Source organism: Puntigrus tetrazona, chromosome 11 (assembly GCF_018831695.1).
Source record: "Puntigrus tetrazona isolate hp1 chromosome 11, ASM1883169v1, whole genome shotgun sequence".
NCBI classification, from domain to species: domain Eukaryota; kingdom Metazoa; phylum Chordata; class Actinopteri; order Cypriniformes; family Cyprinidae; genus Puntigrus; species Puntigrus tetrazona.
This window is the reverse complement of record NC_056709.1, coordinates 21165933-21183159: the sequence shown is the minus strand read 5'-3', so window position 1 is coordinate 21183159 and position 17227 is coordinate 21165933. Positions and strand designations below refer to the sequence as shown.

Here is a 17227-nt window from a genome sequence, read left to right as displayed (position 1 = left end):
CCAGTACGAGTAATGCCTTCTCCTCATCCTGGATTAGAGATTTACTGATTGCTGACACGTGTGGCTCCTCTTCCCGTTACAGTTCCTCCTAAACTTGCAACCACAGCACGCCGGGCCACAAGAGTAGTCCAATTGAACACTCACACTGGAATATCTGAAGAAAACTCACTATCAATGGACCGGAGGGAGGGTCAGTCACTAAGAGGATCAGTCAAACAGAGGTGCCAACTGGGATTAAATCATCTGTCCACATGCACATTGCTACCCTTGAGAAGTGTTGGCTCATCATTTCAGTAACCCCTCTCTCGCTGGTTGGAAGAAAGCTGACCTTATGAGTTGCAGGACTAATACGGTGGGCGAGGGACATGACCAGAGGTCTAGGTTATGACCACACAAGAGTCCTGCAGTAATGAACACATCTCCGGGAATGGCACCATCATCTCCAGCCTTGTTTTCGCCGTCTCTCACCAGACGGCCCCCCAGTCCTGGAAGGAGGTCGCCTTCACCTTTCAGATCTCCCTCTCCTTCTATAATGACTTCACCTAAACTATGGCAGAAAGCTGCGATATCACGTTTGGCTGAGGAGTTCTTCTGGATAGGGGGAAGTATTGTTGCATCACCGAAATGGAGAATGGGCCAGATAGGTAAGAATTAAGACACCAGATCTGGTATTTTTACTCGTTTCATTATAATTGTTAAACTGGGCTGGGTGTAACGTTTCAGCAGTTCTAAAATGTTATTGTTTCATACTTTATACATTATTATATTAAGACTCATTTTGTATATTACTCGCTTTTATTTAAGTGCACTTAAAATAATTATTGAGTTTTAGTAATAAGACAGCGTCTTAAATTGTCCATCGTGAGAAACGCCTCTCTCGGCAGCATATGGACACAAACAATCCGCAGAGATTAGACTGACTAGCTGCGTCACATGACCCCTCTGTCCTTGATCCGCTCCTCCAAAGCAACTTTTTTGAAAACATACCCTGACTTGACTGTTAAAAGTAACCTTTAATGACTCCTGGTCCGTTATCAAGTCATTCTGGCATAGAAGCAGAAAGTAGGAGAAAAATTGTAATATATTATAATAATATATGGGTAGCGTAGACCGAATTCAAATGCCACCACCTTAAAATATAAGTGGAAGAGTTTTTATTTTTTGTTTGTTTGTTTTATTTTGCATAAAAATACCACCAAATTATTTTAACAAGAACATCTCATTAAATCCTTGTAAGAGTTTGCAATCATTTTATTACTGTTTCCATGATGCATGCCAGCAGACAGAAAACACCCTTATGAACCTGTGTGTGTGTGTGACGCGGTTGTGTAATCTGATTGAGAAGGTACTTGATACATCTGCTTGAACAATTAAACTCTGACATTCAAAGGATTTTCTTAAAGGTGCACTCAAATTAACACTAATGACTAATGGAATTTATATTATTACGAATATGTGAAGCAAGGAGGCTGCCCTTAATGCTGTTTTTGTCCATGATGGGATTTCTAGCATGCTGAGTTTTCATGCTATTGTTTTCATACTTGCAGGCAATGTCTGAAAAGTAGTTTGACTAATAGGCAATGTACGTAATTGACCGATTGTGGCAGGAGAGAAGGTCAAAGTCAGCTGTAAAACAAAGCTGCTCCTGGATATTTTAGGCCATTTAGAAATCCCAGCCAGGAAATGTCCGGAATAGTTGTAATAGGTTGTTTATCACAAGAGCAGCCAAATATCACTAATAAAATGTTTTCTTTTGCAGTGGAGAGATGCATTTGCAACATGCAGGCTGGATCACAAATGATTAAACTGAGAGGAAAATCCAAGGCTCTAGTGCGCCTCTTCTATCTAGATGAGCACAAGTCCTGCATCCGTTGGAGGCCCTCCAGAAAACATGAAAGAGCCAAAAGTGAGTCACACAGAAACCAGCTTGTTCTGATGAGACGAACCGACACAACATGCCATTAAAGCGCATGACAAGCGCAGTTTGCTGTATACGTATTTCCTTTTTGAAAGAGGATATAATGAAAGAATCAACCTTTATTGATGCCTTACAATCAAACAATGAGTCAAGAACAGATGGTGAAAAGCATTGTAAATGAAAGGTCAAGTTGAGTAGTGCAGTAAGTAAATTCTGCGCTGTATTGTGTATCTGGGTATTCTATTCATACATAAAAGCCATTCAGAGTGCACAGCCTACTTATTATACACTTAAGCAATAGTGAGAATAGAAAGATAGCATGCTATTTGAGCATAGTCCTTGACTGGCTACTTGCTAGGAGGTAGTTTTGAGATGAAATGATTGTTGAATTAGTATTTTTGTTCTGTATTTTGTAGTTTTGTCAACATGAGGAGTAAGTTAGGATATGTAGATTCAAGATAAACACACATGTGCAAAAGCCGTATTTGATTTCATAGGTCTTAATGAATAACTAGCGCAAACATCTGGACTGGATAGTGTTTTTACAGCAATATTGTCTCTGAAGATCATTCTGTCAAGTAAAAATGCTTTGTTCAAGTCCGAAACGCTGGGGAAAAAATGATCAAACAAGAGCACTGCACTGTTATTCCTGTTCTTGTTTTTTTCAGTCACCATAGACTCCATCCATGAGGTCTGTGAGGGGATGAGAACTGAGGTCTTCAGACGATTTGCCAGCAATAACTTTGATCCAAACTGCTGCTTCAGTATTTACCATGGAGACCACGTGGAATCTCTTGATTTGGTGTCCACGAATGGAGAAGAGGCACGGACCTGGATTACTGGCCTTAAATACCTGCTGGCAGGCATCAGTGACGAGGACAGTCTGGCAAAAAGGCAACGGACAAGAGATCAATATCCTTTTAATTGTGTCCACTTATGGTCTGAACCCACCCATAGCCCCCACCCAACCCCCATTTGGCCCGTTTTAGTTTGTGCTAATTGTGTATTCTGTACAAGAGTGGTTTCCTTACATTTTGTTGCAAATGGCTGAGGCAGACCTTTTCAGAAGCAGACAAAAATGGAGACGGGAATCTCAGCATTGGAGAGGTTTTACAGCTGCTCCACAAACTCAATGTGAACCTTCCAAAGCAGAAAGTCAGAGAAATGTTCCAGGTACATTATATCTCGTGTTTTTGGTTATATATGGTGTTTTTTTTAATCTGTTCAAGTGTTTTTATCTGCTATGCTCGACGAGGCTGCATTTGTTTGATAAGAAATACAGTAATATTATTACAATTTAAAATAAACACTTTCTATTTAAATATTTTTAAATTGTAATGCAGCCATTACTCCAGTCTTTAGTGACGCATGTTTTTTTATTAATTGTATTCAATTTCAAATTTTTACATTTTCTAATTTTTTCAAATTTTATTATGTTGCCTAAAGTTTTATTGGAAATTCAGGATTCTTTGAATAGAAAGGTCAAAAGAACAGCATTTATTTGAAATAGAAATCATTTGTAAAATTATAAATATCTTGCATCTTTGCTCAACAAAGTATTATTCTTAAAAACTTAATATAAACTGAATATGCAAGTTCCACAGTCTGCAAACAATCAAGTTTGTTTAAGCATATCAAATTTTCATAAGCTTAATTCTACTATTTCTGCATAGTTGGCCTAAATGTTTTTTTTAAAATCTCACACTATATATTTTTAAAACACTTCCACTGTATTATTAGCAAAGATGCAGATAAGTACGCTGAGTGAGTAACATATGGTTCACTTTGAACAGATGGTGTTGTCTGAAACTGGTCTTAACTCTAGAGCCTCTAATCCTTATTGGAGACATATATTTCTACTGCAACCAATACCATAACACTACTTTCACTAAAAGTACAGTGCTGTCTAAAACATCTCTTTCTAATTTATAGACTTGAATTAAAATAAAACTGATGTTATAAATAATTGCGTAATTGCTTGCCATCTCCACACAAAGCAATGTCAAATCTTTTAACCGCTGCCCATAAACATGCACATTGTATTATATTTCTATATGAAATATTGGTAAGATTAATTTTTACACATTTTTTCGCTTCTAAGAAAACCCTTTGCATTCACAGGAGGCTGATACTGATGAAAACCAGGGCTCGTTGACATTTGAGGAATTCTGTACATTTTACAAGCTGATCTCAACACGCAGAGATCTTTACTTACTAATGATCACCTACAGCAACCACAAAGAGCACATGGACCTGAATGACCTCCAACGCTTCTTAGAAAATGAGCAAAAGGCTGGTGTGATTCATTTTGCACATCTTCACACAGTTGCTTGTTAAACATGCTGCTCCTTTGATGGATATGAACCATCTTATGTGTAATTGGTATATGTTTTCTTATCCTAGATGGTAAATGTGTCCAAAGACTACTGCAAGATGATCATCAACCAGTTTGAGCCATGTTCTGAAAACCTCACACGTATGGTGCTGAGCATTGATGGTGAGAGACTCTTTGTTTGCTTCATCTTTTAATCTAGTTATAGTATCATTGGATGTTTACGACATTTATCTTGCTCTCTAAGGTTTCACCAACTACATGCGAAGTCCTGCAGGGGACGTCTTTAACCCAGAGCACTACAAAGTAAATCAGGACATGACGCAACCGCTGACCAATTACTATATCGCATCTTCTCACAACACTTACCTGACCGGAGATCAGCTGATGTCTCAGTCTCGGGTTGACATGTATGCGTATGTGCTTCAGACGGGCTGTCGCTGCGTGGAAGGTAGAAATGCTTCTCTCAAAGTAAAAGCTTGTTGTGAACATGCTGTAGATCAAAATTGGACTGGTCGAGGTAAAATGCATTTAAATGGGGTGTTTGCAGTCATTAAACAAAATTTCTTTGCCTCTCCAGTTGACTGCTGGGATGGTCCTGACGGGGAACCGATTGTGCATCATGGTTACACACTTACCTCAAAAATTCTGTTTAAAGATGTTGTTGAGACGATCAACAAATATGCATTTGCCAAAACTCAGTAAGTATTATTTGAAATTATTTTTCAAGATTATAGAAATGAATAATAAATACAATAATAATGTGCTTGTCTTTACATAATATAAATAGTATACATAAATATATATATATTATGTAAAGTATGGGTGTATATGCATATATTATAACCAATTCTTCCACTTTCAGATTTCCAGTGATCCTTTCTATAGAGAACCACTGCACTGTGCCTCAGCAGAAGAAAATGGCTCAGCACCTCATGGAAGTGCTACAGGACAAGCTAGACCTGTCAAATATAAATGTGAACGAGTCCAGGCGTCTGCCATCTCCAGAGCTTTTGAAAGGGAAAGTGCTTGTCAAGGTGAGGTAATATATTGTACATGTTGGAAGTTTTTGTGACTAAATCATGGAAAAACCTGACATTGTGGTGCTTTCCAGGGAAAGAAGTTGCCAGCAAACATTGATACTGATGCAGAGGAAGGAGATGTGTCGGATGAAGACAGCGGTGAGGAGGAGGAGGAGGAAGAGGAGCAAATTAATGGAGATGTGAGATCCTTTTTTTTTTTCATTAGAATAATTGGGTTATTCCCCCTCTGGAGTGCTTAAGTAAAAACTGCTGTGTTCTGGATTGCAGACCACAGAAGGAGCACCAGAGACGGGCGATGAATCAAAGAAACGCTCACGGAGGTTGTTCATGGACAGCTTCAGACGCAAGGTCTCCAAGGACTTTCCACTAGGCCTATTACTTTTCCAGTAATTTAGGAAAAAGAAATTTCACTGAAACAGCCTCATACTAGTCTTATAACGTTCCATAATCTGTGTTTCAGAAGAAAAAGAGGGTAAAGTTAAAAAAGAGGCCCGTCCTGAGTGACTCTGATAATGAGCAAGAAATTCCAAGCAGCAATGATAAACAGGTCATCAACTATGGCAAGTGAGTATTTCAGGAGATACAGTTTGGTGTTGAATTTGCTGTAAATTTTAAGTATATCTATAACAAAAACAGAAAACATACAAATAAAACTAGTTTAAAAGATATAAAACTATAATATTATCTAAGTTATGCTAACTTAGCAGTGATGATACTGATAACTAAACTAAACATAACTTTTTAACATTAATAGTTTTCTTAAACATATTTTTTACTGATGTATTGTACCATACTTACAAATATTTTTAGTGTGTGATACCATGACTCAGCTTATAAACCTGTCCAGTTTAATAATAGTTTGTTTTATGCAACTTTCTCTGCAGAAGAAGGAAAACAATGAGACTTTCTCGTGCCCTCTCTGATCTAGTCAAATACACAAAATCAGTGCGAGTTCACGATATAGAAACTCAAGGTAAGACAAATGTAAATACAGTTGCAGCCTCAATAATATCCACGTAAGTGATCTAGTCATTCCATAAGCACACACTGTAGAAGTGTTTTTGATGTATATGTCTAAATAAACTGCATGTGTGTTGCAGCATACATGTGCAGCTGGCAAGTGTCCTCCTTAAATGAAAGCCTAACTAACCAGATTCTGCAGCTAAAGCCTGCCCAGTTAGTTCGCTTTAATCAACGGCAGCTCTTACGAGTCTACCCTTCCAACTACCGCGTTGATTCTAGCAACTTCAATCCTCAGCCTTTTTGGAATGCAGGTTGTCATTTAGGTATGAATTAGCTTTTTTCTTTAATTTATTATGAATAATTTCCTTTCTAATTATCATCAAAGCCTGTTGTTTTTCATTAATGATGAAACGGCAACGACTTTGATTTAAACAGCAATGGATCCTTGCTGGCTCTCTCTCTCTCTTTTTTTTTTTTACGTATCACAGTAGTGCCATGCATTTGTTTGAAATGTTGTTTCATCTTTCCAGTCGCTCTCAACTATCAAACAGAAGGCCGTATGCTGCAGCTGAACAGGGCAAAATTTGCAGCGAATGGAAACTGCGGCTATGTACTGAAGCCAAAATGCTTGTGTAAAGGTAGTTTGGTGCCTCTAGAGTGCAATTTCTTTGATGCATTAAATGCATTATAGGCACTTTTCACCAAACATAATGATTGTCCTCAGGTGCCTTTAATCCTGTGCTGGAAGACCCTTTGCCAGGACACAGGAAATCTCAGCTAGTGCTCAAGATAATTAGTGGCCAGCAGCTACCGAAGCCAAAAGACTCCATGTTAGGAGACAGAGGAGAGGTGAGTTCACTCAGACTGAAATTAAAGTAAATGATAAAATGTTACAAGCTGTCTGAAATTGAATGTTTGCTGTCCAGATCATAGATCCCTTTGTGGAAGTGGAGATTATTGGATTGCCTATCGATTGCAATAAACAGCAGACAAGAGTAGTAGACGATAACGGTAAGTACAAAGCTGAAAGCCAACAGAACTTGGCAATGTTTAGGAGGTGTTTCATATGTGTTTTTAGTTTTTATTTGACAATAATTATTAATAAAATAATGTGTTTCGGGGGTTTTTTGGTTCGCCACTGCACTGTCATTGTTTTTCAGATGTAAACAAATTATTTGACCGTCTTCTGCATTTTCTTTTCATGTGTCTTCATTTCCACTGTGTTTAAAAGCAATTGCATTTCCTGGAATGAAGACTTCATTTGCAAGAACAGATCATTTTGATTACATAAAAATAACTTCACAAACTACAATAAAACACAACAAAAACATGATAACCATAAAAGAAAAACATGAAAAAAATCTGTTCAACTATTCACATGACAGTTTCTCACACAAACAACTTTTTTTAATGAGTCTGGCTAAAAGATTAATGTGTAGTGGTTCTTTTTGCATATATATGTGTGTGTGTGTGTGTGTGTGTGTGTGTGTGTAAGCAATAAGGTACGAGAGGCTGTGCTGTATTGACTCACTGCTTTCATAAAACGGTTACCACACAATAAAAAAAATATTAAAACTACAAATATATGTATTGAAATTCGTTAAATGCAGTCCCTGACAGCAACAAACGCAAGAGACTGTTTCGAAAACGCCTCTCATCTAGAGAATAATAGCAGAGAATAGTTTATCATCCGCTGTATCATTTATTTTTGGAAAACCATATATGATATTTTCTCTCAGACAGACATCTGCTTATCTATCAGCATGTGAAAACCTGTTTTCTGCCTTTAGATTCAAAACAGACAGTCGGGGTGTAGAGCCAGATTGCAAGCATCACTGCTGTGAAAACTGATGGACATATATAAACATACCTGAAACAGAACACTAGTAGATACAGTTATATTCCCTCATCACGTTGAAAAACTACAAGCTGTCACACAGACGCGTGCCGCACACACAACATCCCTCCATGAGAAACGTTTATTAGACTGGAAAGGTCATGGTCTCAAAATTAATGATAAAAGATGCAACATAAAGCCAGCAGGGGTCACTCATACTTCATTAAATAAATAATACATAAAAATACATAATACACAGAATCAATTTTTGCTGTATTATTGATTGTTTATGTTGCTAACGGTGGTTGCTAAGGGTGTTGCTCAGTGATGCACAGAACTGTTTGGTGAAGCGGTCATAGCCGTGCTGTATGACCAATCAGAATCCAGGAGTGGAACAACCCATTATTAAACCGCTACATATATAAGCTTACACACAGGGAAAAAAATATTGGTATAGGTCAGCTAAATGTAAAATGTTGCCCATGTTTTGTCCATGTAACAGGTTTTAATCCCATGTGGGAGGAGACACTTGTGTTTACTCTGCACATGCCCCAGATTGCCTTAGTACGCTTTATGGTTTGGGACCATGATCCAATCGGACGAGACTTCATTGGACAGAGAACCATAGCATTTAAAAGCATGATGGCAGGTAAACTGCATGCCAGTCAGTGTCATTTTTGGACAGAGAATGCTGTATATATTTATACTGTTGTCAACAATTCAGTCAAAATTGTATTATTTCCTTGTTCCACAGGCTATCGACATGTTTATTTAGAAGGTATGGAAGAAGCATCTATCTTTGTTCATGTTGCCATAAATGACGTTACAGGAAAGGTAACTTTTTATTCATTTCTTTTCTCCTTTGCGTAATTGTAGCTAAGTAGACGTTCACTTCAAGAATGAACATTTTCTGATCATTTAGCTACCCTTGTCATTCAACATGTTCACGAGTTCATTCTGAGCTTCATTTTGGAAGTGAATTTCTCTGTTGATCATCATTTTAACATAATAAAAGTTTTTGTTCTGATATATTGATAACCAGGTCAAATCAAGCAACGCGGTCAAGCAGCTAATCCAGAAAAACCTTATGCAGACCTCCGAAGATGGCACAAGGACATCCTTCGGCCCGAACTTCCTGCGGAAAGGAGCTGGAAAGAACCAAGCAAAAGTGGTGAAGACCTTAGCTGACTGCTACACCAAAGAAGACTTTCTAAACAGACGTTACAGTGACGACGTGAGCTCAAAGGACAGCAGGAGCACCTCACAGTCTACATCCTTGCTCAGAGGAGCTCAAAGTGAACCCCTTAGAAGGGCCCATAAGGTCTGTTTTCAGGAGCCGGAAGGATCTCACGAGGTACGTCATCACCTGTCCTCCGTCACATGCTCTGTTGGAGCAGGAGTGGCTGTAGACTACGCTAACTTAGCATTCGACTCAAAAGACAGGTCGGATTTGGACATTCAGACTTTTGTGGTTCAGTCACACCTTGAGGAAACCAAAGGCAAATTATTCATTGATGAGGAAACTATTTCGATACAAAATAAACAGGAGTGTGAGTCTACAAACTTAGCGATAACTAAGATAAAGGTTGGCTCTTCTACACTGAATAATCAGTCCTTGTTGCAGCAGATCTCAGGAGTTAAATGTGAAGATTCAGAGCAGGAGCATGAGATGTACGAACCTCAAGAGAGTCCGAAACCTACACAAGAGTGTGAACCCTTACATTTCCATCCGATACCCGATGGAGTATTAGATCCTTCCAGTGGATCATTAAACACCAGAACTGTGTTGCTCAGGAATAAATTTGGATGTTCTTTAGATGGTAGGCTTAACCCTCAGAGGCAGCCATTGTCAATCCCTGCAACCCCTGCGCTGAGCAGACGCATGAATGACCCAGACACACCGTCTTCCAGAGATTCACCATTTAAAGGACGTAGATCACAAAGCGTCCCGAGACACCAACCGCCCTCGCCACCACAGACACCCCATCACGTTAGAAAAGACTTCCTTAACCAGCACGCTCTCCCTCAGTGCAGTCACTCTGCACCAAAAAACTCTGTTTATAATAATCACAACCTCGCTGAGAGTGAATCAAGCAGCCTAAGTAGTTTGGACAGCCTTGACCTGAGTACTCTGCCATCCCGTTTCCCTGACAACCAGCAGCAGACAATGGGCACACTGCAGAGGGAAATGAATGCTCTGTTTGAGCAGAAAATGCGTGAGATTCGCTGCCATTCGCCACTGCTTTTCGAAGGTAAGTTCTAAGGTGCAGTAAACTGCCTTTTCTAAATGATTATGTTAAATTAATGCTATTTTCATTCTGGTTGAGTAAGACAAAATACTGTTTTATTTGAGTTTATTGATCTAGATGTTAATTTGTAGTGGGGTTTTTTTCTTTTATTAGATTCTTCAACATTGTAGGGAAAAAAAACCTGTGAAACCTTGGAAGAAATAACATGATTCCACATTGCACACTACTCACAGATGCTACAGGAAGAAAAGCAATTACGTAAATACATATTTGTATTTTGTATTATCTTGATTAAATCTTACTCATCAGCTCATGCCATCTGGACTCATAATTCATCTTTTCTCTAAAAGGAATGTCACATTTAGACTTTTGCATTTGGAAACTGCAATTCAGAATTGAAAACTAAACCTACGTTTCTCATGTTTGTTAAAAACGCAGTCACACTTGGGTGTTAGATCAAGTTTATTAATTCATTAATATACATGGTGCCAGAATGCATGCCTCTTTTATGACAGTAAGAGCTTTTTTATTTAACATAGTTTTTTTCCAAACAAAATGCATAAAAATGTCATGTTGCGTCATTTTTACTTGCATGAAATTTTACTTTTCAGATGTTTTTACTTGCATTTCTGAGTTCCCTCTGGTGTACAGAATTTGTTAACAAACATAAAATCAAACTTACTCTTTGCTCAGCTGTGTTCCAGTCTTTGTCATTCATTAGTGAAATATATTTCACATTTAGACATTAGACTCATAATGCTGGTCTACACATTTCTGTTTCTATATTGTTTCAAGATGAAATGATCTAATACAAACAAGTGCGTGAGATTTTGCTGCAAGATTTTAATTAAAAATGTATTGTTGTGACATCAGCAGCTTGATTTAAATGTAAAAAAAAAATAATATTATGTATTAAAATCTCTGCACTGTAGTACATCTTATCTAAATCTGTTAAAAACTGTTAAAAATATATATATAATTTTTAAACTTGGGAAACAGTAATAATACCTAGCACCAGATAATGTACAAACCTAATAATGTAAGACTTGCATATTACATCGGTTGTTGGACATTTTATGGCTTGTTTTTGTCTGAGGTTTCCTGGTCTCCCTTTGTGTTGGTCATTCTCAAACGCTGGCTCAGCTCCTGAGTCAAAACTGAACAGCAGGACTTCTATATCAACAAGAACAGGTTTATTTTCACCGACTGTATCATAATGAGCAAAAACACATAACTAAATGTGCTACTGTACAGTGCTTAAATATAATAATAATGAAAAACTGTAAATGTTCTTTCTGGTGTGGTAGTTCCTGGAGATTGTGTATGTGTGTGTGTGTGTGTGTGTGTGTGTGTGTGTGTTGTTTATTTTGGCAATACTTGCCTTCTGCTCCCCTGCAGTGCTGCGAGACTTTGAGGTGAGTTCAAACAAGGAGAGCAGAACTCCAATCCCAAGGCCTATAGCTAGAACCAGGAAAATGCCCTTCATGCTATGGGCCCTCAGGGACAAGCCTTTGGCGCTATCCGGTATGCAGCTGCTAGCCCACCACTTAGTGCGCAGGTACGCCAGCTCCCCAGCCTCGCTCAGCTGCAGGATGGCCACACTCAGGTTCTTCAGCATTGCAGATCCTGTCCCCAAAACACCGTGCCATTAAAACCGTACTACAGAGCACCGCACATGACATGCAAGAAAAAGTCAATAAAACCTCCACGCAATCTGACTAAATCTGACTAAATACTGAATCGATCTTGTTGGGCAGCATTTGGAATGTTATGATCGTTAGTATAGTATAGCAATGACCGGATTTACTGTGTTTAGTTTGCTCACTCTAAGGAGCAAGTCATTTATTATATATGATAGTTATTATATTCAGAGCTTTCTCCTACTTATCAGAAAGTGGTTAAATTCACACTTTTGGATCCTCTGCAGTGAATGGGTGCCGTCAGAATGATATGTATGAATGAACATTCTAAAGGCAGCCATTCACTGCAGAGAATCTGTTAATGAGCAAGTAATGTACTGCTAAATTTCTCCAAATCTGCTCAGAAGAAATAAACTCATCTTTGATGGCCTGAGGATGAGTACATTTTGACTCAGTTTGAATTTTCTATTGAAAAACAACCACACTGAAGTTACCATGAAATTTGGAAAAATCATTTCGTAGTGTACGCCCATATAAAACTGCGTAAATATGTTTGTCTCACCAAGAGGAGTTACAATGCTGTAACCTCTCATCCCGATGACCTCGTGCGCGCGGACCAGTTCACAATGGCGTGCCACAGCCAAGTCTAAGGACACTGATTCTCCAATAAAAGCATAGTTTCCTTCCTTTGCTTTCTGCACACCCTCATCCATGGAGGACACCAAACTCTTCTTCCGCTCCATGTGCTCATAGATGCGACGATAAGACGGGTTATTTGAGTTCTGTGCAAAAAGAAAACACATTAGGAAATCTTTCCTGTTCCATCTGGAGGGAGTAAATTAGAGTAATCGGAAAAATGTGCAGAAATAATTTATGCGATCAGACCTTAAAGAAGGCGAGGGTGGAGGAGCCGGCAAGTGTTCCGTATTCTATTACATCTTGATTAGCCAAGTCTTCGAAACCTTTAATCATGAGCGGCGCAGAGTCAGACCCCTGAGAAGAACTGAGGCTGGAAAAATAACAGGCCAGGAGCACCACGGAAAACAACCACCAGGTACAACTGATAACCCTTCCTGACACAGCTTTAGGGTGAGGGCCTGCACCTGCAGAAAGCAAAACAATTGAGAGGAAAAGTCGTTATCCTTCCATTATCAACGGCTGAAAAGTAGTTTAGAGAAAAATAGCTGAAGGCAGCAATAAAGGGCAAAGCACCTCAGTGAACTATACCTTGTAATGCTGATTATACAGTATGTGGAAATTAAATTGCAGGGTACATAATCCTGTTTTTAAAGGATATTATATATTAGTATATAACAGGATATTAAAGAAAGTATATTATTGCTTATATCTTTAGATAAGTGGGAGGCGCAGGTGCTAAAATAACTCAATTAAAATGAAAACTGAAAATAAAATAAGAAATGATCATTCATAATATTAATAAAAACTATAATAGTATATAAATACCACTAGAATAAAAATGATGGACCTCGCATAAACATGAAATTCAACTCAACCACTCAAAATATAAATCATTATTGTAGGAAAAACGTCCATAGTGCACTACTAAGGTTCTGCAGAAAAATGATTCAAACTGAAAAAAATGGCTTGAAGGCTTGATATGAAATCAATATGGTAAAGATTTTGCAACGCAGATATTGCAAAATGTGTAGCAAAAAAAAATAAACCAGATCAAAATGGACATAACGGACATGGTTGACACTGGACACACGATAAATTCTATCCAGCATTTGAAGGGTCAAGACTAAAAACTGCTATTACATTCATACAATTATACATGATTCATACGTGATCACCTTGCAGACTTAGGGCTCCTGCAGCGTACCACAAACTGTGGAGGAGAGTGAAGTGATTTGGCTCTGTCTCAGGCTGACTCCACTCACATGGGCTCAACCTTGATATGAGCAGACAAATGTAGAATCCTATTCAGAAACCATCCTGGACAACAGTATACAGCCGTTTTACAGCTACGCTAACGAAATAGTTTGTGCAGTAAATAAGTGCGTGCTCTTGTTCTGCGTGTCTGTGGTGTTCTTTTTTCCTTTCTCTGACCTTCCCACAATGCAGATGCAGACTGCAGTCACAAAGTATGCAATCAGGATGCCGAACCAGGTCTCCCCAGAGAAGGGGGAGAGGAAGTCAAAAAACCCGGCCTCTTCAGAAACGATATCTTTGCGGAGGAGGATACTGATTCCGGTCTGCATGTAAGGTTTTGTCATTCCCACTGCCTTCTCCCGGGCAGCAGTGAGAGTGAGGGGAGCCACGGCCAGATCAGCTTCCTGTGATCAAAATACATGGAAGGTTTGACATTGTTAATATCGTGGGGATGATTTAATTGCTATGCTGGTTTCAATAGTGTGTATTTTTCAGTGAAATTCATCACATACCCCTCTAACAACCTCCCCGATCATTCCGTTCCAGTTTCCACTTTCATCCTGCCGGCCATACGCTCCATCCTTCACCAGGTGAACTTTGTATTTGAAACCCAGTTTCTTAGCCAGCTCAGTGAGCAGATCCATACAGTAGCCTTCCAACTGCGTACCCTTGCTCATTGTGTAGGGGTCTTGCTGAATTCAAAAAATGAACACGATGTAAATAATAAAGTATAATACAATTATTGTTATTATAAATAATAATAAAATACAAAACAACATAACGTTTTATCATTTTTAAATTACTTCATCCTTACCTTGATGGTGGTAACTGTCAGTTCTTGCCTTGCTGAAATGGAAATATTATATTATTAATATACTTAATTTATTATAATTTGTTGGTGAACATTTTTTAAAAGAAGTGTCTTATGTGCTTAACAAATGCAGCTCATTTATTTGACCATAAATACATTATTTGTGTACATTTCAATTTCATTTGCAAAATTTAATTTTCAACAACCATTACTTCGGTCTTCAGTGGCACCTGATTCTTCAAAAACATGAAATAATATTCTAATTAGCTGATTTGCAGCTTAATAAACATTTTTGTAATTATGATTGTTGACAACGGTTGTGCTGCTTAATATCTTTTTGTGGAAACCATGAATAGAAAGTTAATGCATCCTTGATGAATTATTAAAAAAGATTAAAAACCGTCTTACTGAACCCAGACTCTAGAACGGTGGTGTAGATAATACAAAAATCTCATCCCTGTTCATGACTTCAATAAATTTGAAGGGATTGAAGTTGATAAACAAAACAGAGTCCTACTGGGTAAACACATCTGAAGATCTCAGATCTGTTCAAGAGCGTGTTTGTTCAAAAGTGACCTCAAGTTGACACAGAAAGACATGGCCAAGATTTCAGTGGCTTCTCTATTGATCTGCCAAATCAGTCCTCTGGCTGGGAGTCTCATTTCCTGCTGCATTTGTGTCACAAATAGCTCCATCTTAAATTAGCCAGAGTCATCAGAGAACCTTTTGTTCGGCAGCCCCATCCTCGCTCAGTCTGCGAATCTCAGGGAGATAATGATGAGTGAATGGCCCGGCTGCGTTTGATGCTTCTTAGGCAGCTTCCGGGTTTCCGGAGCCCGCAAAGTTTGGCTGCGTTTTTCTACTTTCTCAGAAGTGAAAGACAAGAATGTCATTGCAGGGCTGAACTGTGACTAATTGGAGTTACTGTTTTTTGTCACTTGATCACGAAGGCCTGGTAAGGGCAGTCAAAGAGTATCTGAAGCTAAAGTTGAGCGAGGCCCTCAGGACTCCATCAACACCACAGAGTGATGCTGACACTCATCAGCTCCTCCTATTGAATTTATGACAGACACAGAGGGTCCTCGACGTGCTGTCATAGCTTGGCACGTCTTAAACACTGTTCTGCTTGTTCAAGGCTTTGAATTGATTTATAACTGTTTTTGAGAGGGTTTCAGCTGGCTAACTTCCTCTCTGTCAGAATGGGGTATGAAGTGTGCCAAGCAGGATGTGGTCACCATCTTTGATGATGTGCCCAGCTGACTGTTCAGCCATTTATCATATGACAGGCCTGTGAAATTCGAGAAGTTCACGCGGCGAGGACAAGACGACTTGGCACAGATTCCCTCGTAGCTGCTGTTTATGAAATTACACGAAATACCGTAAAAGTAACCAATGCCTCTATTGTATTTCTTTCAGAAACAAAACTGATTCCAAGTATACAGGAAATAATGCAACGAGCTTCTGCGTGATGCCATTACATCATAACAATTTCACATGAGACAACAACATAGTAACTGAAAAAGGCAAGAATGTTTCACTTTTACATTATACTGTATATCCATATACATTAACCAACTTTGGAAATACCTGCTATGCAGATCTCTGACCCCAGCAGCAATACTACACATATAGAGACAATTCCCATGGTGTTGATCCTGACCTGCAAGCCAAACAGACAATCCGGCATTGACTATGTATAACATTTAAATTGAATGAATTACATTTTTTGCAATGTATGTACATGCTATATGTACATGCTATGTTATTAATACTAGATAGCTGCCTCCCCCTATACACATACACATAGGCTATGTAGTATTAATTCACATAATAAGTGGTCAGCATGTCTTACACACACACACACACACACACACACACACATATATATATATATATATATATATATATATATATATATATATATATATATATATATATATATATACATATTTTAATACATAAATGTTTTACAAATATTAAGTAAAATATTATATGTATATATAAAATGTAAAAAAATTAATAGCCACCTTTTATAATATTTTGTTGAGGTTTATAATAATACATGAGAAGTTTCTACCATATTACCACCAACTCCTTTTCAAAGCTTCCAGGGTACTTCAAATCAAACAGACATTAATGACTTTCTAAGGATCAATCAATCAAACAGCATCATCCCAGTCTCACACTTACCATGATGTCTGCGGTGAAATTCCACTGTGCTGGAGCAGCCCTGACACTGACGCCGATCAAGACAGTGGTATGCTTTACAATAATGAATTAGAGGGTTCCCACTAAAGGCTTGGGAAAAGCCAATGAGTTTTCGGGGGTGGGGAAAGTTATCCAAACACTGAAATGTGGGTTGACAGAATATTCTGGAGCCGGATAAATTATGAACTTGATAACCTTCCACAACATGTTAGAAGCAGAAGATATTGAAAATATGTGAAATTTTGATTCTAACATTTGCGTCTAATTTCAATTGTTGTAGGTCAGTACGGCCGAATGCTGAATATGACAACTTGAGTGCCCTCCACCACCAGT

At 38.4% G+C, this 17227-nt stretch overlaps 2 protein-coding genes across 2 annotated transcripts; one reads left to right on the top strand and one right to left on the bottom strand.

The window, feature by feature from the left end:
• The first annotated feature begins 409 nt into the window (after positions 1-409).
• On the top strand, positions 410-11258 carry plch2b (phospholipase C, eta 2b). The gene is made up of 21 exons (XM_043251674.1): positions 410-644; positions 1760-1906; positions 2587-2829; positions 2961-3091; positions 4040-4210; positions 4322-4415; positions 4498-4701; positions 4831-4951; positions 5116-5287; positions 5365-5472; positions 5561-5641; positions 5754-5857; positions 6178-6266; positions 6394-6579; positions 6787-6894; positions 6981-7105; positions 7183-7267; positions 8596-8742; positions 8848-8927; positions 9136-10345; positions 10496-11258. The coding sequence occupies exons 1-21, from the start codon at positions 410-412 to the stop codon at positions 10510-10512; spliced, it is 3858 nt and encodes a 1285-aa protein (XP_043107609.1). The 3' UTR covers positions 10513-11258.
• si:dkey-183j2.10 (probable glutamate receptor) lies at positions 10792-17213 on the bottom strand. Its single transcript, XM_043251677.1, has 10 exons — positions 16877-17213; positions 16274-16346; positions 14690-14721; positions 14388-14567; positions 14053-14279; positions 13797-13894; positions 12868-13085; positions 12545-12764; positions 11724-11968; positions 10792-11515 (listed from the first exon to the last, which is right to left on the bottom strand). The coding sequence occupies exons 1-10, from the start codon at positions 16877-16879 to the stop codon at positions 11417-11419; spliced, it is 1395 nt and encodes a 464-aa protein (XP_043107612.1). The 5' UTR covers positions 16880-17213; the 3' UTR covers positions 10792-11416.
• Between the last annotated feature and the right edge of the window lie 14 nt (positions 17214-17227).

Bases quoted from the DNA above. Each gene is read 5' to 3' on its own strand.
- plch2b (XM_043251674.1), top strand. From the start codon at position 410: ATGAACACATCTCCGGGAATGGCACCATCATCTCCAGCCTTGTTTTCG. The intron at 5,642-5,753 runs GTCTCCAAGGAC...TCTGTGTTTCAG, and splicing joins TGGACAGCTTCAGACGCAAG to AAGAAAAAGAGGGTAAAGTT. The intron at 7,106-7,182 runs GTGAGTTCACTC...TTTGCTGTCCAG, and splicing joins TGTTAGGAGACAGAGGAGAG to ATCATAGATCCCTTTGTGGA.
- si:dkey-183j2.10 (XM_043251677.1), bottom strand. The intron at 13,895-14,052 runs GTCAGAGAAAGG...GCTCATATCAAG, and splicing joins TGCATCTGCATTGTGGGAAG to GTTGAGCCCATGTGAGTGGA. The intron at 11,969-12,544 runs GTGAGACAAACA...TTTTGGGGACAG, and splicing joins CAGCATTGTAACTCCTCTTG to GATCTGCAATGCTGAAGAAC.